Raw genomic sequence first — 25,573 nt, 5'->3', positions numbered from 1 at the left:
CTGCTTGGCAATGTGGTTGAAGCAGAGATTGCACATGCACTGGTGGAGAGAGGTGTGGTGTGGTGTGGGATGAAGTGCAGTGCATGGGGCGTCGTGTATGTGGTGGGGCCCAAAAGAAAATGCTGCGCCGCATGGCAATAATTGTAGGTGCGTGGAGTGTGGAGTGTGACAAAAGCGGCTGGTTTGATGGGGCAGGGCAGGGATCCTTACCTGCTCAATTTCGTCGTCGCAGGAAGTCACTAATGATCGGAGGGTGGGGGAAATTAGTGGAAAACTTTATTCTTAAACACTAGGTGAGAGATCCGTTGTTAGCGGTCCCCTGTTTTTTTCGTGCACTCTTTTTGTACTTTTTTGCTTCTCAGCGATTATGCACAGCGTTCGCGCCGCAAATGTATTTTATTACGATTCTCACAGGCTGGGGCCCTTTGACGGCAACGATTTGGGCGTTTGATTTGGCCGCTTTTTCTTGTGCTTTTGCAATTTTTTCGTGAATTAAAGCCGAAAGATGACGAGCAGTATGACCGGATCTTGTGTGCGAAAATATACCTGGATTTTTGCAAATATGCATACCAAATGTACTGTTTTGTCCTATTAAATTAGACAACAGTAAAAACAACGATAAATTTTGTGTGTTTCCATCTATGAAAACGAATTGAATTCATTACGGAAAATTGTTTTGTTTTCTTTCAAATCTAGTATTTTAACAGCTGCATTTGCATCCTGTCATGTCATGTCAGCTCGCTTAGTGTTGGAAAATGTCACAGCAGTACAGTAATTTTTTGGTATTTCGGTGTGTGCGTGCAGCAGCCACACTTAGCCCGCCAAAAGTGTTTTGTTTGCGCTCGTTTGGAAAACTGTAACAAAATTTGTGTAAAATCGTGAATAAATCAAAGGACAGAGGCAATCTAATGAGTCCAGCAAATGTATCAAAACCAGACACTAGCATCGATGAGGAAGACGAGATACTGGCACTGGAAAAACTGCTGGGCGAGGCAGAAAACGATATCGCAGAGTCAGCACCTGCACCTAAACCAGCACCGGTTGCTACCGCCCCACGGCTGCGGGAAGACAGCAGTTTCGCCAATGCTTTCAGCTTCGAGAAGACGGTGAAGCCTGCCGCAAAATCAACGGCGGATGACAAGGCAACGCCCAAAGAGCCGGAGCTCGATTCATCCGATGACGAGGAAGTCAAGAACTTCTTGGAACGGAAGTACAATGAATATGGCACTGATATCAACAAGACACTCAAACAGCAGCGGGAAAGTGCCCACGAGTCCAAGGTGGCGCGAGAGGTGGATCAGGACATCAAGACAACCAAGTTTATCAGCTCAACGCCTCAGCCGCTCAAGAATCCACACAATCCCATCAAGCGGCAGGGCCCAGCGGCCAGTTCATTTCAGAGGCCAGTGGCAGCAGCCCAGGCAAATCCCCCCGCTTCACAGCAGCAACCAGCCTCGGCAGTCTATACGGATCCTGTGTTCGGTTTGCGGATGATCAATCCGCTGATCTCCAGCACATTGCTGCAGGAGCGTATGGGGGGACGTAAGGCTGTGCCATTCTCGGGCGTGGCATATCACATAGAACAGGGGGATCTGGCCAAGGATTGGGTCTTGGCTGGCGCCTTGGTCTCGAAGCAGCCAGTGAAAAACACAAAGAAAGGGGACCCGTACTCCACGTGGAAACTCTCCGATCTGCGCGGCGAGATCAAAACGGTTTCCATATTTCTCTTCAAGGAGGCCCACAAGACGCTGTGGAAAACGGCCGAGGGCATGTGCCTGGCTGTGCTCAATCCAACCATATTTGAGAGGCGGGCAGGCAGCAGCGATGTGGCCTGCCTCTCCATCGACTCATCGCACAAGGTGATGATCCTTGGCCAGTCCAAGGATCTGGGAACATGCCGAGCTAACAAGAAGAATGGCGACAAGTGCACAGCCATTGTCAATCTCACCGAATGCGATTATTGTGTGTTCCATGTGAAAGCTGAATATGGGAAGATGTCCAGGCGCTCGGAGCTGCAATCGGCCACCGCGGGACGTGGTCTAAACGAGCTGCGCAACAAGGTGTTGGGTAAGTAGATGGCATTCCCACCACTTCCCATCCTCTAATCCATTCTTATTCTTATGTTCACAGGCAAAACGGAGGTCTTCTATGGCGGTCAATCTTTTACGGCCGTTCCGGCCAAGAAAAGCTCAAAGCTTATATCCAAGGAACGCGATCGTCTGAGCAAGCTGGCTGGCTACGATGTTTCGCCGTTTGCCCACACCGTGGACCATGTCTCGAAGCCCAGGATCGACACACCACCCAGTGTGCCATATGCAGAGCGAGGCGGTCCCGTATCCCGACTGGCCGGGGGTGTTGAAGCTTCATCAAAGCAAAGACTACAGGATATCGAGCGATTGCGTCTGCTAAAAGCTGAAAACGATCGATTCGAGAAAGAGTCCAATGGCAATGTACTTGGAGGAGCCGCTCCGGGCACACCCACAACTAAAGCCACACCAACCCCTGGGACACCAACTACTCCCAGCAGCGTGCCGGAAAAATTCAAAAATCGCGGTTTCTCCTTCGATGTCAGCTTGACCCCCAAACTGTCGGGCAGCGAGAATTTCAGCCTTGAGGTCAATATCGGTGCTCGACAGGCGGCGAGCGCCAAACTTAGAGCAGCTGCCCTGCTGAAAAAGAAGCCGCTGGAGAAGGTGAATCCTAACTCCACTCGCGGCTCACAAACGGGCAAGCGGCGAGCCATCGATGACCTTAACGATAAGTTTTCCACCAGTGCTAAGAGGCAAAAGATCGAAGAAGATGAGCGCGAGCTAATGCGCAAGTCGCGTATCGAGCGGATAATGGCGGCTACGTCGTCGCACACGAATCTGGTTGAGATGCGGGAACGAGAGGCCCAGGAGGAGTACTTCAACAAGCTGGAGCGCAAGGAGGCCATGGAGGAGAAAATGCTGGGTACCTTCAAGATGCCCTGCAAGGCGGTCATCTGCCAGCAGTGCAAGTACACCGCCTTCTCGGCAGCCGATCGCTGCAAGCAGGAGGGGCATCCCCTTAAGATAGTCGATGCGGAGAAGCGTTTCTTCCAGTGCAAGGACTGCGGCAATCGCACCACCACCGTCTTCAAGCTGCCCAAGCACAGCTGCAAGAGCTGCAAGGGCTCACGCTGGGAACGGGCGGCTATGATACGGGAGAAGAAGGTCTGCACTGGTCGGGAGTCACTCTCAGTGCGTGGCGACGAGGAGACCTTCCTGGGCAGCGTGGCCAGCAGCGCCAGTCTCAATCTGCTGGTGCCCGCAGAGGAGTAATAAATATTATACGATTTAGTTGTTGTATTTGCATGTTTTACATAAATATTAGTTAAGATTTTTATTATAATTATTTACAGTCCCACTAGTTACAAAAATGAACGGCTTAAATGATTCGTAGATAAATAAGTACAAATGTTCCAATACCTAAATATTTAAATGCGAATGTGTGAGATTTGTTTGGGGAGGTGCGGGAATATTTGGGCATTCTCTAGCAGTACCAGGCGTACCCATAATTGTCATTAATGGTATGGTTCTATGATTTGTAAGTGACTTAAATAAATATAATGTTTTTTTTAATATTATGACTCGATGGCTAAGACCCCCCTTCATAAGCTGTGCTTCGGCTTCAATTGGAAAACTCTTTGAATAACTTGACCCTGGAACTTATCAGATGTCATAGCTTATGTTAGAAAAAGTGTACACACCTTACACACCTGTACACAGCGGTTATAAATTTGAGAGCAGTCCAACAGCATTGCAAAATAAAAAGAGTCCTTAAGCTCCCTTTGTGTATTTTTTTCCATTCTCAAGCATTCTCTTTTGCGCTTTTCGCTTGTGCATCGCGAAGCAAGGACGTGCTCACCATTGCCTTAAAGAAATTTTATATGAAGAAACTTTCCTTCTCTTGTCTTTTGAATAATCTTTCATTTCGAAGACACTTTTGTATCACTCCCAGAATAAATATAATCTTAAGCTATTATAGAGTTTGTACAAAATGGATTAAAATATTATCTTACAACTAATCGAGCGCTTTTTTGGTTTGCAGCAAGAAGCGTATGTAGATTTCATTGGCATAGTTTAGGCAGAGATTAAATGATATTTTGTGTGTTTGTTCAAGACAGGACAGAGGGTTCTTTTTACCCTTAATTTCAATAGAATTAAGCCATCTTAGGCTGCTCCTTTAAATGCATTTGGGAGTATTCGAAAACGAATTCGATTCCTGTTCAATTGTTGTTTTTTTTTTGGCATCAGAATAAAGCTACGCGACTAAAAGTAAAACTAAAACTATTTAACAAACAATTTGAACTGAGAGACAGGCGCAGACAAGACAAGAAACATATTCAGAACTCATGGGAATGTGAAAATATACACAGATACGGATAGGGGAAGATCAGACCCCTTCTAGACGGCATCCTCGGCCTGCTGTCCTTGGGCGGGCGTCTCCACACACTCTTTGAGATTTAGCAAGCTGGAGAAACGGAATGAAATCGTCTTGGAGAGATGCTTCTCAAAGTCTCGGTTGTCCAGATTGTCAGGTATGAGGCTATGGTTGGTCATGTCCAGATACGATCGTCCCCTCTTCACGGGCACCGCGTAGTGTGGCAGTGCGGTGGCTGGCGAGCCGCCGCTTGTCATGTTGCTGTAGCTCGGTGCACAGCTGGATTTGCGTATGTTGAGCGGAAAACGTAGATCGTTCTCATACCGCAGCACCTGCTCGGTGGTGCTGGTGTCGATCAGGGGACGCGGTAGATCATAGCCGGGTGGTGGCGCGGCTGCCGCCTGCATCTCGATCACGGACTGGTCGCGACTGTTGGCCAGATCCTGGACATCGTAGGTAATCTTTGGCGGCGACCACAGATGCTGCAGGGAGTCTGGTTCGCCCGGGCAGTCCTCAGGCATCAGGGCTGCCTCGTCGCCGCAGTACATCGGATTGGATACGGCATTGGTTTCCATCTCTATATATTTGGCATTGTTGCCCAGCAATTTCTCGAATTCGGCTGCCAGGAATTTGAACGAGGGCCGTGCATTCGCCTCATCCGTCCAGCAGGTGCGCAAAATGGAGTACACATCCTCAGAGCAGTTATCAGGCCGTTCCATGCGATAGCCTGTCTTCAGCAGAGACCAGAGATTCTGTGGAGCTATGCCCGGGTACGGAGAGGCACCCAACGTGATCAACTCCCAGCAGAGTACGCCAAAGGCCCACACATCCGATTTGGTGGTGTACACATGATCTGCCAGAGACTCGGGTGCCATCCACTGGACGGACAGGGGGATACTTTCAGAATATGGTCTACGATTATTGTATGCTTGAACTTACCTTGACGGGCACTCGATCTCGGGATCGCTTCAAATAGGCATCATCTTCGTATACATCTCGAGTCAGTCCGAAATCCGAGATTTTGCAGATCTTGCCATCGGCCAGTAGGACATTTCGTGCCGCCAAATCACGATGAACCAGCTGCAGCACAGAATACAAATTCAGAAGCGTAAGCAACGATAAAAAAGATACGTTGCGAGCCGCGTCAAGGGCCGCGGCTTTACTAAATCAGTATATACATATGTATGTAATCTTATGATTTATGCAGCCTATAGAGTATGTTTTATACGTAATTATATATAAGTGCCGAAATTGGTGTCAAATGCTCTCTCTCTCTCTCTCTCTATCTGTTGGTATCTCTGCTGTTGGCACAACCGATAGATTAATTTGTTAAAGCTTGGGAGGATTTGTTAGGACAGACAAAGCAGACCGCGATCTCTGTCAATTTTGAGAGATGGGGAAAACATGGAGAAAAAAGGAGCAACAACAAACCGCTGGCTATGTTCTAATGTTAGTTCTGGGACTCCGTTTAACCTCTTTTCACCTAATTGCTTATTGGATCTGTCTCTCTCTCTCTACTCTTACTCTCGCTCCTTCCGCCATGAGACGCTACCCCTGGACGAGGGGGCCACGTAGCCCCTGAAAATTAATTCGTTTTTTCTGCCTATAAAAATGATCCGATCTCCGATCCGATCATACATACATACAGAGCCGTAGCTGTAACGACTCGTTTCACCCACCTTGAGTTCTGTCAGATATGCCATCCCTTTGCAGATCTGCCAGGCAAAGGTGAGCACCATTTTGACATTGACCGGTTCCACGCCATCGCTGAAATCCACACCAGCGCACTCGATCTTCCGGCTGAGACGGAGATAGCTCCGTAGCGAGCCATGGCGAGCGTACTCGATGATCAGAAGCGGTGCCTCCGAGGACTGGGTGCAGGCACCCAGTAGCTTGATGACATTGGGATGCGATACCTCCTGCAGCAGCTGAAACTCCGAAATCAGAGCCATGTACTCCACCGAATTGGCGCCCTTCTTGAGCATCTTGACGGCCACCGTGGTGACGCCCGGGAGACCGGCAATCTCTGTGGCATATCCCTTGAGTACCTGCCCGAACTCACCCTCGCCCAGGACGGTGTCCAGTTCGAGTTGTCCGCGCGGGAACTCCCACTTGGTGTCGGCGCTCTCGAACTTGAAGCCGCTCTGCAGCGGCATCAGTGGCAGGTCGCCGTCGGCGGACTCGGGCAGGCCCTGTTTGGAGGATGGGGTCATCGATTGCTTGCCCAGGTGACGGTGCAGCATCTTCCGCTGGGTGAGGAGCAGGCACAGCAGCAGGAGTACAAACAGCAGCGGGCAACTGATGACGATCAGCATGCAGGATCGATTGCATTCGAACCCAGCCACATTAAGCACCCCCAAGAGAAGGGGGTCCTGCAGGGCATCTTTATCCCGCTCCTGCAGGGGCGTGGCAGCCACCGTGGGTGCCGTCAGCTCCGTGTCTGTCTCGTTCTTCCGCTTGCGCGGACGCTTCGCCTTGGGCTCCTCATCCAACGGGGCACAGGAGCACTTGCCGTTGTCCTCGCAGATGCACGTACCCGAGCCACTGAGGATGCCCCGCCTGTTCTCATTGCTGGTGTGTGGCCCCACGATCCTGGCGGCCGGCGTGCAGTCCTGCGGACAGGCATACGGATTGAGTTCCTCCAGCGGATCGCACACATGATCGGGGCAGTAGCGAGCCTGGGGCACACAGGATCCGTAGTTGCGACCAAACATGGCCGAGCTGGTGCCGCGCCACATGCACGCTCCCCCATTGGTGGCCAGGCCGCAGAACTTGGTGCACTGCGACTGGTATTTGACCTGGGCACAGGTTTGCGAACGCGACTTGATCTTCAGCTCGCAGCTGGCATTCTCTGGTCTGCCCTCCACCAGATGCACGTTGATTACAAAGGCATGCGAGAGGCGCTCCTGGTCCAGCCACGTCACATTCACAAAATATATCGTCTCTGGCGCCTGCTCGAGAGCTGGGGGATGCTTCACATAGACAATACCCGACATGAGGGTGATGCCAAAGGCACCGCTCCGATCCTCGACAATGTCAAAGCGAACGGTGCGCGCCCGCATCAGCTCCAGGAAGCTCTCCGGCTGCGTCACCCTGTAGAAGGAGGCCGCCGATCGATACACAAACACATCCTTCTCGTAGTCCACGCTCACAAGGCCATGGGCTCGACCGAATCCATCCGTGTGCAACGTGTCGCCGGCGCTCTCGAAGATGCGCTGCTGACGGCCGCGCAACGGCAGTGCCTGTGGATGCTCCTGGTCGCTGTTGTGCAGTTGCGTGAGATCCACATGCAGACAGACGTAAGCCGAGGCCGACATGGCAACATTCTGCATTTTCATGGTCACATCTCTGGCCTCCAGTACGCAGCAGTAGGGCGTCTGTCGCAGGACTCCACTACGCGAAAAACGGAGCTCTGCAAGGAGGAAATTCGATATCCGTTATACATAGATTTATATCCCTTCCACTTACGGCAGCTGACAATGGTGTGCGGTCTGCCCGTGTGATCCGCCTCGTAGGCATGACAATCCGGCCGAAGGAAGTCGTTGGTGTCGTTGTGGATGGCATAGCCCAGATTCTGATTGGCCGCCAGCGTGTCCTTGTCCACGTAGATGATTTTCTCGCCCACCGCCTCGTTCTGTTGGAGAAGAGAACATGGGAGCGCTTGCTTCATTAGCATTTACTGACCAACGCTAATTAAATTTCACTTGACAAATTGCAGCGCTCTGCAGCTCCCCCAGGATATGCTCTTGGTGATTATCCTGCATTTTAATTCGCGCCCAAGGTCAGGCAAGGGTTTCAAGGGACCTCAGGGATCTGACATAGCTGCTGCGTGGAACGTACCCATAAATGGGTCTCCAGGGTCTCAGGAAATTAGCAAGGTGCTTGCCATGGAGTGAGTTAGGCGTAGGGTCGAATGGTGGATTATTAGGATAGGATAATAGAATGGGAATTACATGTACTTGAATAATAAGGGAGCTCGCGTTTGGGTTGGGTGTGTGGGAAGGAAGGGGAGGAAGTATCTGTAGGGAGACCGAGGTGCGACTCCTACCCTGAAGCAATCCATCACCGACATGCCCCCAATGCTTTAATGTGCATTAGTTAGAATTATCCCTCAGATGAGATCATAAGCGTATTGATGCTTGGGTTGGGCTCAACTGGTTCGACAGAAAGAACATTTCCCGCTTGAAGGATATGAGCAAAGAAGATTCTAAGTCTTACCGACGATAGCGTTTTGCCTGGTGGTGGATACTCTACCTACTGGTTATTTATCCGCTATTACTGAACAAATATTTGTTACATGGATTAGAAAATGCTAATAAGAACCAAAATAACACATAAATTACCTACATATAATGTCTAAAAATAAATAAAAATCCATATGGGATGATCAAGATGACGATCGAATCAAGAGAGCAAAAGAATAACAGTGTAAACACAATATTCTGATAGATTTGAAATGATGCCTTGCTAAGGGTACTTTTTGTATTATAAAGCTCGATATATGTATAAATCATGACTAAAGTAGTCGCAATATGAAATATATCTTAAGGAGGGGTTATTTTGTATTGTTTCCCATACATTTTCTTCATTTACAGGGATACTATTCTCTGGCATATTTTCATTAAATCCTGAAATTGTACTCTTAGCGATGAAAATAGTAAATAAATCATTCTGGAAGTTGTGATTACATGAATGAATTAAATTATGATTAGCGAAAGATTCAAATGATTTTTGCACTCTTGGATGCATCTTAACTCTTAAATCTTCCAATATAAATAAAAACAAATGTACAGAGAATTTGGATGCTATCTGTCTTTGGTGTTTTTGGTGCTCTCTGTTTTTTCTATTTAGCTTGGCTTTGCTTGTGCACTAGCCATAAGGTTGCCACATATTCCGTCTTATTACTTCCTATAGCCTAGAGCTCTTTTTGCGGACAATCTAGGCGACACACAATGTCATATAAGGCCTGGGCCACACCTAACAGCACACCACACACGTCAGCTTTATTCCCGTGCATTGTGGGACATGTCGCCAGCAATTTCCTCGAAATAAAAATAAAATGTCTATTATTTTGTGGACATAATTTAAATGAAAAAACCACCTACGGCAATTTGTAATGGCTGAAAGTTTAGTGCAGAACCAATTACTCGAGTTTAACAGTAGCAGGAGCAGGAGCAGGGGGCACTATCAGCAACAGAACTGACACACTTTGCTGCAGATCCTTGGGGATAGGCTTGGCTCCGTTCGTACATGACAACATAATTTACTGCGGCAATGGTGAAGTTCTGTGGCAGCTTTAAGAGACTCCAACTTTGTGCCCATTTCTGTTTCTTTGCCAGTTCCTTTCCGGGCTGTCATGCTCCAATCATAAAAGCCCATAAACGTTACGCGTTTTTAATGGCAACATATGAGAAAGCAGTGGGAGAAGGAACTCTATCTATTAGACAGCCCCAGACAGGAGAGAACTTGGAGAACCAGAACTAAAGACAGACGCGACGCGACGCGGTAATGGCCAAATAATGGCAGGGTCTGGTCTTCCATTGGCAGGGGCTCTGGCTCTGTTGCGTGTCTGCGCGGCGTTCATCATGGACGAATTCAATAAGCCCGCACCCAGAGTGAGACCAGACAGCCGGCAGACGATTGTCTGGGCCTGGTCTGGTTCTGTCTGTATCTGTTTCTGTTGCTGTCTCTGTCCATCCCCAACCCTTGCTTACCGCTTGGAAGTAGGGCTGATCCAGGTAAAAGTCAAACTGAGAGTCGCGCTCCTGCAGCTGCGGTCCATTGTCGTTGCGATCCAGTAGCTTGATGTCAAAGCTTCGCGAGAATTTGCGCTGCTCCTGGGCCGACAGCTTGACGGTGCAGCTGATCCTTGCCTGCAGCTGGCCAGCACGGGCCATCAAGCCATTCAGTTCATCGTGGTCGAGGGGGTGCCTGGTGTAGAGACGATTCTGCTTGAGTACAAAGTGGGAGGTGCCCGCCGTCAGCGAGTACTCCAGGGTGCGGTGCGGACACAGGTACTTGGCTGCCCTTGAGTTGAGGGCACCAATCAGGACGGGCTCGAACGTTCTCATGCTCTGGCCCTGCGACGACTCGGAGATGCTGTAGTGGGCGCTGCTCCAGAAGCAAATGTGCTCCAGCTCCGAGCAGTACTCCTCCAGCGCCTGTGGCGTCACCTCCATGGTCAGGTGCGAAACGGGCAGGAGCTGGCCACTGGGTTGATCCCTGGGAAATGCCGTCACCACATATTTGGCACTCGAATTCAGCAGCTGATAGTCGGTGCGCATGTAGACCTCGCCGGAGCTGGCATTAATGCGGAGCAAGGGATTCTGCTCCAGGCTGTAGATGTAGTCGCTGGCCAGTTGGTTATCCTCCAGGCGCAGCACTTGGAATTGGGCCAGTGGTATCTTCGAGAAGATGCTCTCCGACTCCTCGTTGATGGGCAGATTGAATTTCACGGATGTGCTGGGAAAGTAAACATCGCTGGCTGTCAACAAATGAGAGAGGGAGAGAAGATGGGGAGAAGCATCAGCATCGTGTTAATGTGTATGGCGTCATGGGGGATTTATTGAAGGAAGAAGAGGAGTCCACAAGTGGTTGGTCACTCCGTTGAAGAGGGTGTCCCACCCCCAAAAATTAAATATCTACATACTATATATTATATTATATTCGTGGGGGTTGGTAACGCTCATCAGCATCTGTGCAGACAGACACACACAATCGTCATCAAATCCATTCAAATTATTTGGTTGAATAAGCCGGCTGTGACCTCAATATAGGTGGTGGAGACCAAGCCCTACCCCTACCCCTACCCCTAGCCCGACCCTTGGTCTATCTTTCCTACCAAATCGAACAGGACATGGCGTATGTGTAATATGATAAGATTTCCTCTCCTAATGACACACGATTGTTGTCGCCCGTTTGCGGTCGTGTGTTTGCATACGAGTCCGGTCCGAGTCCAATATAAGCGTTATAATAAATAAATATAATACAGATATTAGTTATTAGCATATGGGTTATCAGAGACCCGCAACTACTCCTCCTGCTGTGCTCTGTGGCTCTGTGGCTCTGTCCTCTCCATCACATTGAAGTGTCGGCGTCATCAAGTTGCGTATTGATTTTGTGATAACGATAACGCTTTATTTTGGGCCCGGAAAAAAATACATACAACACTCGTACCACCCCAAGTATAATTGGTTACAAATTTGTCCCTCTTCAACGCCCAATTTTATGCCACAGAATTTGGAACAACATTAGTGTGGGGTGCGGAAGGGGAGTCCCAGTTCTTGTAATGTTATGGTTCGAAGTTCGAACAGGATGGGGAATGGAATGGAATGGAATGGAATGGGTCGAACAGCATAATATGTAGAGTAAACAGTGTAGAACGCATGCCATGGAAATTTCACAGATTTATTGGGTGTGTAGAATAGAAATTGATTGATCAACAACAATCGTATTCAGATTTGATATACATATAATTATGAATGGTAGAATATTGCGCCTATTGTTCTCGTTTTTCTTATCTGGTTTGTTAATTATATCAATAAACAAACGATTTTTGTTGGAAGAAAACCATTAAGTAGTAGGTTTTGGGGAAAGTCTAGAAATGCAACCAGAAAAGTTATACGAAACAACAAATTTTAATAGACCTACGAGTATATTCAGTTGAGCGGCTCTGTAGATTAAAAATATTGACTGATAATAATCGTGATTGTCGCAGTTTAATTGAACCCGAATTCTTAATTTTCTTTTTTTTTCTCTTCATACATAGATATTGTTGGATATATTTTGAATATATTTCGACAAGGCCGTAATAAAAATACTATTTAATACATTTATATGTAAATCGAAGCACATTTCATTTAATTTAATTTTGTTTGTCTATTATTTAATTTATGTATGGGTAAATAAGAATGTTTTTAATTTCCTATAATTTTAGCAACTTCCTCCATTCATCCACCAGATAGTTTTTAACTCATTTTAAAAATATTTCAATAACTTTCAAAGAGGTTGTATTCTGTGCCCCATTCCTAGGGGCTTCCACAATCTCCGTCATAATTTTTCTAGAAACATTTTCCATTTATCGACGAAAGATCTTGATTAGTGTGCACAAGCATCATCCAAGTCCTTCCTTACTCACTGGGCTTCCTTGTAAAGTGAAGCACTTGGCACTTAATCATCGGCAAACGGTTCGCAGCGCCACATAAACAGGACTGGCGCCGCCATTTGCCCAAGGATCAATGGAATGGGGGACCACATAATCCTGTCCTGTTAGGGAATCCTCATTTTCCCCCCATCGCCCTTCACGCACCCTTTTCAGTTCTCATTCTATGCCCTCCACATACGCGTATTTCATTAAAAACGCTGACAGCATTAATATATATAATACGAGTATTTGTGTGGGTGGATGGCTCCTTGCTTGCTCGGGTAGTGTCCCCTTTTTGGAGGGCGCCAAGGACACGCTCGTTGGAAGCATTTAAAATGTCATTATAAATGCAAGCGCGTGTGTGTGTGTGGGACTCCGACTCCCCGGCCTCATCTACATATTTTATCAGCATTTTTCGCATGCCTGAACGTCAACAATTGTAATGAACACATTTTATATTATTTATAATATGTGTCCCGGACCACATTCCCCCCCAATATCGTTGTTAAGTCGAAGCAGCAACGATTCCCCACCATAGAATGGTTGGTGGTAGCGGGGTCTCTATTTGGTTTACCTCTGGAAAGCTTTCCCATAATTATGACAGGCATTTAGTGCGGCCGGTGGTGGCGGTGGCTTTGGCTTTAGCGTTGGCTTATGGCCATCCAATTAGCGGCACTTTTATTTACTCCTCTGTTTGCATTTCCCCCCACAATGAGGTGTGAGGAATACCTGGACTTGGGTGTGGGGCAATCGTGATTACCATCTGTGGGCACCACGACCACCCCGCAAAGAAGATAAATCGTGAAAATCCTTGAGAATCACTTCAGAATCGAAGAAGAAAATTCCGAAACTGAATTTCAAATTATCCCAATATGAATCTATCATAAGACCTATTACATAGTGCTACAAATTAAAACATTTGAAACCTTTAAAAACTTGAAAAACTAACCTAGTATTTTAGGTTATATTGCAAATTCTAATTTCTCGTGCAAAGTACATACGTATATACATTAATATATTTTACAATATTTTCCCCTTGAGGATTTTCCAACATCATTTAAGCTGAATCATTAATTAAAAGTCTCAATCCAACATTAAATACCCTCAAGCCGCTTTAAAAGTAACAACTACGATTTCTCCCAATCAGTTCTCAATGTGAGCTCAACTTGACCTCATCCAGTCCCCAGAGTCCAGCCCCAAGTCTGGCAAGAGGAAACCAGCGACAAGTGGGCGGAAAATGGTGCTAAAAAAAGAGAGACTCACCCAGAAAGAACATTGACCAAAAGTCAACAACCGTAAAACAGAAGAAGAGCGAGGAAGGGACGTACTTTTGTAAACCACAGAACGAAAAGGACGTAAACAGGGAAGGACTACGACTATTAGGTTATCTATCAGGAGGACAATTAAAAAGCGAGCGAATGGCGCATTAAAAACTCGAACCGACATTTGATAAAACATGGCCCGAAAGGGAGACGGAAAACATAGGAAGCGGATGGGCCAGGATGGGTCAGGATGAGCGGTATGAGCTGGATGAGCAGGAGGTAGACTCCAGTGGGGGTGATTGGACCTGGACGCCTTTGCTGGCGCTAATGACAGCATTGTCAACAATTGATGGGACGAGACGAGGGGCCATGACAACGGCCATTAGTTCGGCCTGTACCTGTACCTGAAGTTGGTGGCCTGCCAAACGAACGGTAAAGGTAACAGGAACCGTAACTGAGACTCTACTAAATGAGGTGCGGCCGGCCAGTGTGGACGGAATGTCAACTAGTTTCGAATAAACTAATTAATCTGCCCGAATTAATTGACTTTGCATCGAATTAGGTCGACAGTTGTTTGCCTGTTTGCTTCCTGGCTATACCCGTACTATACCCGCCCTGATCCTGGTTACTCTTAGTCCCCTGCTCCCATCCATCCATCGGGGTTTATTGCCCCGTTTTTTATATCCGGTAATCGTGGGGTACAAGGGTAGATTGGGTAGAATACTGGCTGGCGTTTCCAACTAAATAAACCATATACTGTTCATGCTAAGGCTGAAAAGTCGAGCATAGCTAAGGCAAGAATATCTATCCGTTTCTCCATACATACATCTGCTCTATCTGTATGAAGACTGTTTTTATGTAGTTTCATATGTAATAATTTAATACCTATCCACGAAATAGCACCTTACGATTGGATAACTATTATAATCAGTAATCGGAAAAAAAGCTTTCATGCAAATACGAGCACTTCTTGCATATCTTTTCTTATCCTTCGGAGAGAGCTCTTTGGAAAAATTATAAGAAGTATAATTCATCTGTATAGTGGGTATCCTATGGTCGAAATATATGTATATCGACTTTAGAATGTTCATTGTGTTTTTTGTGGTTTTTCGCGTGGTGACTCATTTTGTGTGTGGCCAACTCAGTGTTCCGCAGCATCCGTCTCACATTATTATTTTTTGTCTGCTGCTGTTGCTGCGTAATGAAAAACTTTGTCTTTGTCAGGGTTGGTAGTTTTTCCTGTAATTCTTCCTGCCACACTCGTACTCGTACTTACACTCCCCTTCTTGCCTCAGTGTCTGTTGCATTGTTTTTTGTTTTCATTACTCATACGTCGCGTGTGCCAGACTTGGTTTCTACTCGTATTTGGCTTGGCACTGACTGCTGTTGCTGCTCATTTCGCTGCAGCTGGCACTGGCCAATCTTTGGCTTTGGCTATTGTCTGGCTGAAGTGGATTCCCATTATTAAATTCGTTCCGTTTTCCTCTCCACTTTCACTCGATGGCAGCTGTGTGTTTGGAAATGTGGAGACGGAGACACAAGTGTCTTTGAATGTTTTTCTATTTCCTGGACCGGGACTGTCCCTGAAATGTAGTCGCTGACAGTGCCAACGCAAATTGAATAAAAAGGCAAGGAAAGAAATGTACATGTTCAATGGAGTGGAGGTTTTATATGCGGAAGATTGTATACTCTGCCAACGACAATTGCTGTTCCAGGTTAACATGATATCAAACAAGAGACAAGAAAACGTTTAAAGGATTGTACATCCATATATAAGTTCAAAAGCGGTCTATATTTAAGCTAATTATAGTACATATATATTTAATTTGTAGAAATATAGGCACGTAATCTAAATAGAAAAATATTTGATTTTAAAATGAAATATTTGTATTTTAAATATGAAATATATTTTAATAACATGTTTTTAAATTAAATTTAAATTTAAATTATTTTGTAATCTAAGTGCAACTACTTGAACCTTTTTATAATCCCCTCTTAAAGGGGATTTTTGACCAGAACAGAAATAAAAATATAAAAATAAATAAAATAAATACATATAATAATAATAATATAATATAATATAATATAATACATATATAAAAAATACAACTTTGAACTAAGCTTGGTTTCATTTAAATCGGGTCTAGCACTAATTTCTTTCACAAATTAAAGTGGAAAACATGTATTCTATTTGAAAGAAACTATTCTTTAAGTTTCTTACAATTATATCAGAATTTAAGGTACCATTCGATAGTTTATTACCTGATATTATTACCATGCTCCCTTAAAATAGGGCACAACCCAATAAAAACCATTTGTCTTTATTGATTTAACTGTAATTTCGCATTTAAAGTTTTCCTTTTTTATCTGCCACAAAGAAAAGCACAGAACGAAGATGGAAGCTAGAAAAAAACGGGAAATTGCAGAATAAATGCAGACAAGAAGCCGCCAAACCCACTGAAAATCCAGAAACGAACTTGAAAGACTTTGTCTATGGAATCGACAAAAACCCCCGAATACATACGTCCAAGAAACTGTGACACACACAGAAAAAGGTGACCCTCTGCGGTGATCGATGGGCGGGCACTCTAATTGCTCCTGTCACCATGGGGCAGTTACGTACCCAGCACATTAGTCAAAGTCAGCGCTAGTTTTTGGCTCTTTAAATGTATGCTAATTAATGCTAATAGAATAGAACCCACAATTAGTTAAGTTTTTTATTACCTTGAGTGGAGCTATACGAATGTCAAGCACTGTGTTCGCATCCCACAGGAAAACGAGCCAATAAAGAGAGAAATCGAATAAATGAATGCAGATTTGCAGACTCCCACTTGTAGGAGGAGAAGGAGTAGGAGTAGGAGATGGGGAACCCAACTGAATGGGAATGCATTATTGAGTGGAATTCCGTCGCAGAGAAACAGAGTCGATTCATTCCTTGGAACTGGGTGCGGACACACAGTGGCAGACAGATCTCATAACTGCAAATGGGTTTTCGTTTATTCGTTTCGTTATTATTTTTATGCAAAACTATAAGGCAACAAACAAAACGAACAAACAGCCTTGAGTGTCTGATAAATGTGTCAAGCTCGCTCGTAAATCTAAGCACAATATCTTTTATGTGGCGAAAATATGAAATAAGTTGCAAAAGTTTAGTGGAACTTGGAGGTAATTTGAGAATTTTTATAGATTTTAAACAGATTTTAAAGGGCAGGAGAGCTAAGAGTGCAAGAGATTAAAAGTACTGTAGAAAACTAAAAGAAAAGATTAAGCGATGATTAGTTAAAGCCATGAAAGAAGTTACCCATAAGTTAGTTAAGAATTCTGATGAGTAATAATCACAAAAACCATTCATTACATTTTTAAGAGCTACAACTACCATTTACAGGGTACACAGAAAACTTTTGCACTGTTCTAAAATACCTTCCAACCATACTTGTATGTATTCAATTAAATTCCTTTCAATTTCTATATTTATCCAAGTTTCATAAGACTGGCTTTGTGTCTTGAACAACTGAAACTTAAAGACAGTTATTACATCAAATAGTTTAATTGAAGTCATGAAAAGAGCCCGAGGCGGTCCCCGACCTGCGAACCACTTAAATGCCTTGCAGAGTGAGCAAAAATTGGAAGCAAACTTTGGAGCACAATAAACGAACAGGGGCACACACCTATTGACTTAATTGATTGCACATGAATTCATGAGTTGCGCGAGGGTACCGCGACAGCTGGCAGGCATTTCGACACCTTTAACCTGACAGACAGACATACAGACGGACAGACGGACGGATGGACAGGCTGTCCGTCTGATGAAGGAGTCGCCACCATACATACGAGTATGCTCGTGGTGCATTCAACTTGACAGAGACAAAGTGCAGAACAGAGACAGAGCCTCTCGCCGAGTGTCAGCTGTGGTCAACCCCCAAAAACGTATGGACAATGTGGGTATAAAATTTGATATGTCTTCGCCTGCGTGATGAAATAATTTTTTGGGCGTGTGCTGTCTTGCTAGCCTTGCACGTCATATTCCGGTCTGATGTAGCGCCCCCAGGGGCAGTCCAGTCCATCACCGTCAGGCTCGGTCCGTCAGCCATCGCCATCGCTCCCACATATCGCTTACGGCTATGTCAAAGCTGTCTGCAAAAGTCAAATGTCAGTTCACACCTGTGATAGAGCTCCGCTTCTTCTGTGTTTTATAGACCGAAAGCATTGGGCATATAATTAAACCCTAAGCAGTGCATCATAAACCACATAAAAGAACAGAACCGAACCCAACATACTCGTACGATGTATGCACATACTCGTACATATGTAAAGCCATCCCCCTTTGTGATGGGGTCGTAAACGGGGCTCAAATCCCCATATCTTCGGCTGCATTCCCACGGTGCGTCCACGGACTGTTTGAGTTTAAGTTATCTGTGAGATTTGTTCACTGGCACTCGATGCAAATTAGTGTAATTGCCTTTTATGAGCTCTTTATTTGCCCAAGACCCAATGGAGGGGGTTAATGTTTACCTTATGGCTATGATAAGTCGATTAGATGAGCCGCAGGTTAAATGTCCCGAGCAATTAGCAATGAATGTTGGGGAAATTATTGGAGTCAATATTGGAATAGGAGATACTTAGGGTTTATTTGAACAATTCAAGTAAAATGATACGAAGAAAAAAATCCGATATGTACTATAAAAAAACGTAAATTGCACTGAATATTATTTTTATTCAGACTCCATCAAATAACTCATCTTGATTTATTTTATGATCTATTTTAATGTTATTATTTTTATATTTTGTGTATTAATGATTATACAAAAAATCCCACAAAATTCCCGTTTGATGGATTTAGACGCAACTTTAAATAGATATTATCTTTGCAAGTTTCACAGCAGTCTGAATACCAAATGTTTTTATTTAAGCTAATAAAGTCTCCAAGTTACAGGTGTTCGTACGACATTGCTAGAACGACTCGATGGTTTATCTCGAGCAGAAATCTACAATACAACAAATAAATCACAAAAACTCGTCTGTAATCTGATAAATACAATTGAATCTTTAACATTTTTACGAGTCGAATTGCAATGCAATTGTTTTACAAATCGACTCTGACTGAGTTTATATAAAACATGTATATGCATGTCTTGCTATTGTATAAAACTTATTTACTGGCTTAACACATTTTGTGGACTGCTCTTAATGACTTAATACATTAGCCATTTTCATGGAAATAATTGAATTGTAAGTGAGCTAGAATTAATCATTTAGCATTCGCAGCACATACATATTGAACCAAACAATTTGTAAGCCATTCACATACCTAAAATCAGTATTAAACTCATCTAATTACAAACTTGTCTTGTTATAATGGGGAAATCTTTCTCTACTGATCTTCATTACTCCGTTGCTATTGTCAGTGTTTGTTCTTCATTCTAAGATTCATTCTGCAAAACAATACACATATCAGTGCCTAATTCACCGAAGCTGCAAGAAAAAGAGTGAGTTGAAATTGAGACCCCCGCTTTGTGATGTTTAGTAACGATTTTCCATAGATCATAATATCATGAAACTTAAACATAATTCATTTTGAAACAGTTAACTATAAAGTTGGAATTTATCTGACATAATAAAAAACATTTTTCCTCCCTAGAATATTTTATAGTTTCCCAACTCTTATCGCGTAATTTCTCCAGCCCTGAAGTTATTTAAATTGTCATATGATAAAAGATTTTTATAAAAATTACAAAACATGAAAACTATTACAATTTTGGGGGTCACATTTCTCCTGCTCCCCGTCACAAACTTACCCAAGCATATGTGCCGCTGCAGTATGACACTTGTCAGCAGAGAGAAAATAGTGGCCCAGCTTTTGAGTGCCATCTTTGAAAGTTCTCTCAGATCCGATCAGCTATGGCTTATCACTTTTGCTGTAGCTCTGTACTTGTTGCTCCTGTTTGTGCACTCAGCAAATTGTTTGCTATTTATTTGTTGCTTCTTTCTTCTTTCTTGGTCACTTTGTTCATTTAATTGTTAATTCCATTGACAATTTTGCTGTTTGGGGAAGAGCGCCGTCCACACGTTACACATTTACACATTTTGAGCGCGGTTTTTATTGTTGGATTTGTCTTGAGTTTTTGTTAGTTTCTTTTCAATGATGTTGGCAATTAGCCACGTACGACGGCTCCAGGGCGAACTTAATTACTTTGATCACAAATTGATAAGCAACATTTATCAATTAATGTGCGAAATGTGAGCAAAACAGAACAGGAAAATATGAAAAAGATAGAACAAAAAAAAAAGACATGAACAATAAGTGTGCGGAAGACACTCGAAGTACGAGCACAACACCAACAGAAAGAACATCAAAGTTGTTTTTTTTCGGGTTGCTCTATTATTAATAAAATTCTTTTTATTGATAGCGGCGCCCACACTGCCATTGCTCGTACACCCCCGACCCCTTATAAATTTATCAATTTATCATACACTTAATACCATAGGAAATTCACTAGAGCCGCGGGGTCTATGAATTCCTGATTATTGCAATTAAAAATGAGCTTTGAATTTGATTTCTGTGTTTGGGATTACAATATTATTGATACTATTATTAAATGGTATTCGATTTCTATTTTTGGCCAGCGCCAGGTGAGGAGATTATACGCTTTGTACTTTTATATTCTTTTTGCTATTATTTACGAATTATTTTGCACATTTTTCGCTGCTTCTTATGGGTGTTCTAAGGTCAAACGCACACACCCACAAGCATTTGTCGTTTTGTTCTTATTGTTATTCTTTTTTTGCCAATTCATTTCACAGCGATTCGGTTTCGAGGCGGCTCAATTGGTTTTTAAATGGTAGAATTTTGTTTAATTATTATTTGGGGGGGAATAATTTGTGACGACGGACTTTTGCAATTACTTCAAGTGGTTCTCTGTATGCCCTTTCGGATGAGGGGTTTTTAGGCTATGCGACGGTGTTAGATGCCTTTTGGGTTTTCTCTGAGCACAGGGCATGCGCCAGTCAATTTGATACTTGAACCGAACGGTAGGAAAAAGACCAAAAAAATAAGACACAGAGCCATGAGGTAAGCCATAACTAACGAATTCTATGCAAGTACCAAGGCAAACACTCGAAGAGGACGTGCCATGAAAAGAGCAAAACAAATGTACACTCACGAAGTGGAAATGGAAGTACGTGTACTCGTCGTACTATGTAGTACTCCTCTCCACTCTGCAGTATGAACTCTACGATACCTGTAGTGAATGTGTGTGTGTGTGTGGTATCCAGCGATTCACAGCAGGTGTGATAAAAAGAGCCCAAAAGAGATACAATTGTGGCATGAATTACGAACTGTGGCTGTGCCACTGCCCAGAAGGGCATAGCATACTCGGGGGCCAGACTGGCAATGGCAGATAGCACGCATAATTCAAAAGAGGCTCAAAGTCAAACAACATGATAAGCAATTCGTACATACACGCAGAGAGACCCAGCGACCAACTGACTGACTGTCAGAGTGTCTATACGTCTGTCTGACAGCCTGTCTAAGCACTTCCAGCACCTGAGCACTTTAAAGTTCAAATCTTTTGACACACTCGGAGCGCAGTCTGTGGATGCTAATGACACAAGACTGACACAAAGAGGCTTTAAGCATTGCACACACAAAACACTCCATTCCACTCCTCGCCAGGCCACTCACTTTGCGTACTCCACGGACCCATAGAGAGTTGCCAATTTTAGAGTCCCATGTCAGGCGGCAGCTATGCCTGGGATTTTTCCAATTAAAGGTTAGAGAGACTAAGCCAAGCCACATCGAATACTTTGGCGCATTTTTAAGGTGCGTCCCGTGCCATCCTGTTGCGCCGAAAAAGGCAAATGACCATAAAAATGTATTCATCCGACTAACGATCCACGACCAAAACCACCACCACCACCGACGACTGACGACCGACAAAGCGTCGACCGGCACACGCAAAAGTCAAAGTACGACTGTGGAGGCTCTTCGCTGTGTGCCCCTGACTGTGTCTGCCTCTGATTGCCCTGCCCCGTTGGTGTCTCTTCATTGTCGTTGCTGTCATTGGCTATAGTCGATATTGCGACTATACGATACTCATTAATTAGATTAAATAGGGAATTATCAGCCAAAAAAAAGAGAATTTTTTTCGGTTTAAAAGGATTTGCTGTAAATCAACAGATGATAGCAAAGTTGTATATATGTATGTATTATGATAGTAAATCTACATCTGCAGATCAACACATTATAGCTTTATTCAGTACAATATGGAATAGGATACCCACACTGAAAAACTTCGTCGATTTGTGGGATCTGTGGAACAAATCTACCGAATATTATTTATATATTATTAAAATTATTGGAATTTCTGAGCAAAGGAAGAGTTACGCTTGCATTGCTTTTTGCTTAGTTGATTCGGATGATTAGGGCTTCGTATAGAATTATACAAATTATCGCAGAAATTATCGTAGAATCGGCAAAATAATGCTTGCATTGGAGGTCACCAAGCTGGGGGAAAAATGCAGCACTATAGGGATCTATATACTACACATGCCGAATGGCGTTTTGCTATGGATCCAGAACCATATACTGCCAGACATGTCAGGATCCTCTGGGCTATAGTCTCCTTCGGCAAAGTAAATCCAACATACCCTTGGACACTAAGAGTACTGGGTATTAGAAGAATTCGAATGTAGCATCCACAATATGGCTTGGCCTTTGTGCGAGCTTAGAATTCTTGTTGGCTGGTTCACGTTTCGCTTCCACGAAAAAGGGTTCAGGAATGTCAGCTTTTTGTTCAGGTGGCGTATGCGTGATGTTTGCCCAGAATCATCCATTTACTCTCCGAACCTCAAGCCAACCCAACACAAACTGTATCAGCAAACACATTCTACTCGTAATTGATCTTATTGTTTGAGTTTCCAGATCCGAGCACTTGTAAAACCATTTGTTGGCATGGCAAGGTATTTAAATGGCTTACAATTTGCACACATTTGCATTTTCAATTAATCTTCTGTCACTAACGTAATTAGAAACAATTTTTTAATTATATGTTTTTGTGATTGAATGCGTGTGTGTACTCGTAGTTTGAGAAATATGCACATTTTAATCAGCTTTTCGCCAGTGTACAGACAGGTCTATAAAACCATCAACTTTGGCATTATTCAGTTGATGAATTGCACAAGTAATTTTATTAACCAAAATTTTGTATTGTTAACGTAATTTTTACGGTGTAGTAAATTTCTAAACGTGCAAAATGAAACACTATTAAACGTCCGTTTATGTTTACTAAACGGAGAATTAAGTTTCTTGGATTGCCTCTCAAATTGATGGTAGATAATAAATGGGAACCTAAACGAAAATCAATAAAGCTTAAGCTCTTCTGGTTGGGAATGGGATTCAAAGTATAAATCCAAAGAAATATAATAAATCATATTGCGGGTGCACATAATGAGCTCATGCACAAATGCGATCAAGAACAGAAATCACTTTGAGACGTGTTTTAACTGTATAAAATATACAAAATGTTGCAAAATGGAGATAAATAAATTTTAAGCTCAAATTTTAAATTATTATATTCAAGTGAAAATTAAAAATACTCGCGCCCTGGGAGTCTACCCAAGAAAACTTCACAAAACGCATTCAACACAGAACATGGACGACATTATAATAGTTATGGTTTTACAATAGACTTCAAATTAAGAGCACTAAGCTGATTTAAGCATTAATCAATGAGGGCCTAGATAAGTAGAGACGTCGATCAGAGTCCATGGAGCCCCGGCCTCACCGACAGCGAGCGGATGCAGAGCCTCTCGGCCACCCGCCTAAATGGTGGATTTTCGGCTTAACCATCGAAGAGACTTGGATCTTGTTCAGGGCGAACAACCTTAGGCGGAGGGCAGGGCAGTAAAACGAATAGGAAGATCAAGTACGCCGACTACTTATTGGGTTGTCATGCAGTATCTACTAGGAACAGTCAGTTTCATTCAGTACAGGCAGTTCATTCGGAACAGAACATAAATTCTTCGTAAAAAAATGTGTTCTTTATATGGACATGGACGAACAAAAGAATTGGGAAAACGCACAGCATTACTGAGGACCCCATATTATTTTTTACTAGTCCCGGATCTCTGGTACCGGCGTTGGATTTAAATAATTATCATATTAATTATGTATTCGTTGAAAAACCTCCATAATTAGTGACGCTTTAGTTGTTCAGTTGACGATGCTTAGATTTAAATAAATTCGAAGACATTCAAAATATTCCTGTTTCATTTTTTCCACAAATTGCATATGTACATCTAAATCATGATTATCCACTTGAAAATGTTCACAACTTTTTATTGAGATATCAGTCCATTGAGCACAAGAATCCAAATTAGGAAACTCAACCAAAAACCTAAGCTCTGGCAACACACGAAAACACGATCTTTATTTTCAATTTATGGATGCCTTGCAGCTGCAGCAGCAGCAGCAGCAGCAGTTCCAAAAAAATACAGATTGTGCACAGACTCCTTAATCGCTGTTTTGGCCTGACAGTTTCCCCTATGGCACGGAGTGACAATTATTTATTGGACAGTTTAACAAGGCGATTAATTAGCCACCTTTTCGCGCTGGGCCAGCTTTTCCTACCGAACGTATGACGGGTTAGTGCAAGTTAGTAGCGCTATAAGAAACCGCTTAGCCGCTGAGCAACTGAACCGCTTCGCACGCGCTTTGTCGGACCAATGAAACCGAAACCGGCAACCAGGCGACTCCAAAGCCGCAAAAAGCCACAGAAATCAGACAGAAACCGCTGTTGCTGTTGCAACGACGATACCGACGACAGCGCATCGGGTTTTCAGCCGAAGTGGTCTTCCAACAGGGTTCGTTCGGCGTGGAAACACCCTCGTTGAGTTTTCCATTTACAATTCCTCGGCACTGTTGCTGCCTCTGCTCTAATCATCCGCATGCTCATCCTCCTACTACCCTCCCGAGTGATAGTGAACATGAACATGAGATAATCATGTGTGCTGCAGTTGCCCTCGCGATGATTTCATTTGGATTCGCCCTATCCCCCATATCAGGGTGTGTGTGGGAGAGAGCTACCTTTGGAAATATGATCTCGTGTCAAGCACTTTCCTTGACGTGCGAGTGCAGCAGCTTCTTGAGCGGAGCTTCTGCAAATATTTGCCCACAATTGGGAAAGGGTTTCATCATTCGCCCTTATCGCGCTGGGTCCCTCACCCCGAAATTGTGGGAAACTGTTGGTTGAGAGCAAATATTTCTGTTTGCCTGCCATTGCCAGCCTCCAAGAATGTTCAGTGGCTGAATTGTAATTAAGATTATGTTGTTTGCTTGGATCATAGATCGGCTATAGCACTGAGAAGAGAGCATAGATTTTTCTACTAATGAACGCACGTATATTTAAAAGCATATTCTTAAATGTATTATCTTCCACTTCGTTTCTGCTTAGTTGAGGTCTACAAATGACTTAGCTTAGGGGCGTAGAATATTCTTGTGAGTCGTGGATCCAAAATTCTGTAGTCTTCTGCGTCTTTGAAGTATGCAATGGTTTTTGTCTGTCATATTTAAATGCGCTTTAATCTGAATTATTAAGCAGCAGCATATGCGGCCTTGAAATGTGAATACTGTCACAATAAATCGAATTGTTTTGTTCTGACCGCTTTCTGCTATATTTTCTATATTAGTTCTTGCACTCCGTTTATCCTCTTGCGAATCTGCTATTGAGTTTGCGGTACGAATACGGTCTTATATACATACATATAT

General features: G+C 43.8%; 2 protein-coding genes across 4 annotated transcripts; one reads left to right on the top strand and one right to left on the bottom strand.

Annotated features, from left to right (window-relative positions):
- The first annotated feature begins 792 nt into the window (after positions 1–792).
- LOC111075448 (protein MCM10 homolog) lies at positions 793–3,454 on the top strand. Its single transcript, XM_022368738.2, has 2 exons — positions 793–2,067; positions 2,131–3,454. Exons 1-2 carry the CDS (start codon positions 909–911, stop codon positions 3,300–3,302), a joined length of 2,331 nt encoding a protein of 776 aa, XP_022224430.2. The 5' UTR covers positions 793–908; the 3' UTR covers positions 3,303–3,454.
- Positions 3,346–24,523, bottom strand: LOC111075447. 3 transcript variants are annotated; one of them, XM_041596327.1, is made up of 7 exons: positions 24,437–24,523; positions 19,605–19,998; positions 10,119–10,888; positions 7,873–8,038; positions 6,084–7,816; positions 5,344–5,484; positions 3,346–5,282 (listed from the first exon to the last, which is right to left on the bottom strand). In XM_041596327.1, the coding sequence occupies exons 2-7, from the start codon at positions 19,675–19,677 to the stop codon at positions 4,428–4,430; spliced, it is 3,738 nt and encodes a 1,245-aa protein (XP_041452261.1). In that variant the 5' UTR covers positions 19,678–19,998; positions 24,437–24,523; the 3' UTR covers positions 3,346–4,427. The 3 variants fall into 3 exon arrangements, with proteins under 3 accessions (XP_041452261.1, XP_022224429.2, XP_041452262.1); XM_022368737.2 differs by having other exon boundaries at positions 24,409–24,518; XM_041596328.1 differs by lacking the exon at positions 24,437–24,523 and adding an exon at positions 21,491–21,750.
- Positions 24,524–25,573: the final 1,050 nt, after the last annotated feature.

Source organism: Drosophila obscura, unplaced genomic scaffold (genome assembly GCF_018151105.1).
Source record: "Drosophila obscura isolate BZ-5 IFL unplaced genomic scaffold, ASM1815110v1 contig_14, whole genome shotgun sequence".
NCBI classification, from domain to species: domain Eukaryota; kingdom Metazoa; phylum Arthropoda; class Insecta; order Diptera; family Drosophilidae; genus Drosophila; species Drosophila obscura.
This window is presented reverse-complemented; position numbering and strand designations above follow the sequence as displayed.

Excerpts from the sequence above, each read along its gene's own strand:
- LOC111075448 (XM_022368738.2), top strand. The coding sequence starts at position 909 with ATGAGTCCAGCAAATGTATCAAAACCAGACACTAGCATCGATGAGGAA. Across the intron at positions 2,068-2,130 it reads GCTGCGCAACAAGGTGTTGG|GCAAAACGGAGGTCTTCTAT; the intron begins GTAAGTAGATGG and ends TTATGTTCACAG.
- LOC111075447 (XM_041596327.1), bottom strand. The coding sequence starts at position 19,677 with ATGGCACTCAAAAGCTGGGCCACTATTTTCTCTCTGCTGACAAGTGTC. Across the intron at positions 7,817-7,872 it reads GCACACCATTGTCAGCTGCC|AGCTCCGTTTTTCGCGTAGT; the intron begins GTAAGTGGAAGG and ends TCCTCCTTGCAG. Across the intron at positions 5,485-6,083 it reads CATATCTGACAGAACTCAAG|CTGGTTCATCGTGATTTGGC; the intron begins GTGGGTGAAACG and ends TCTGTGCTGCAG.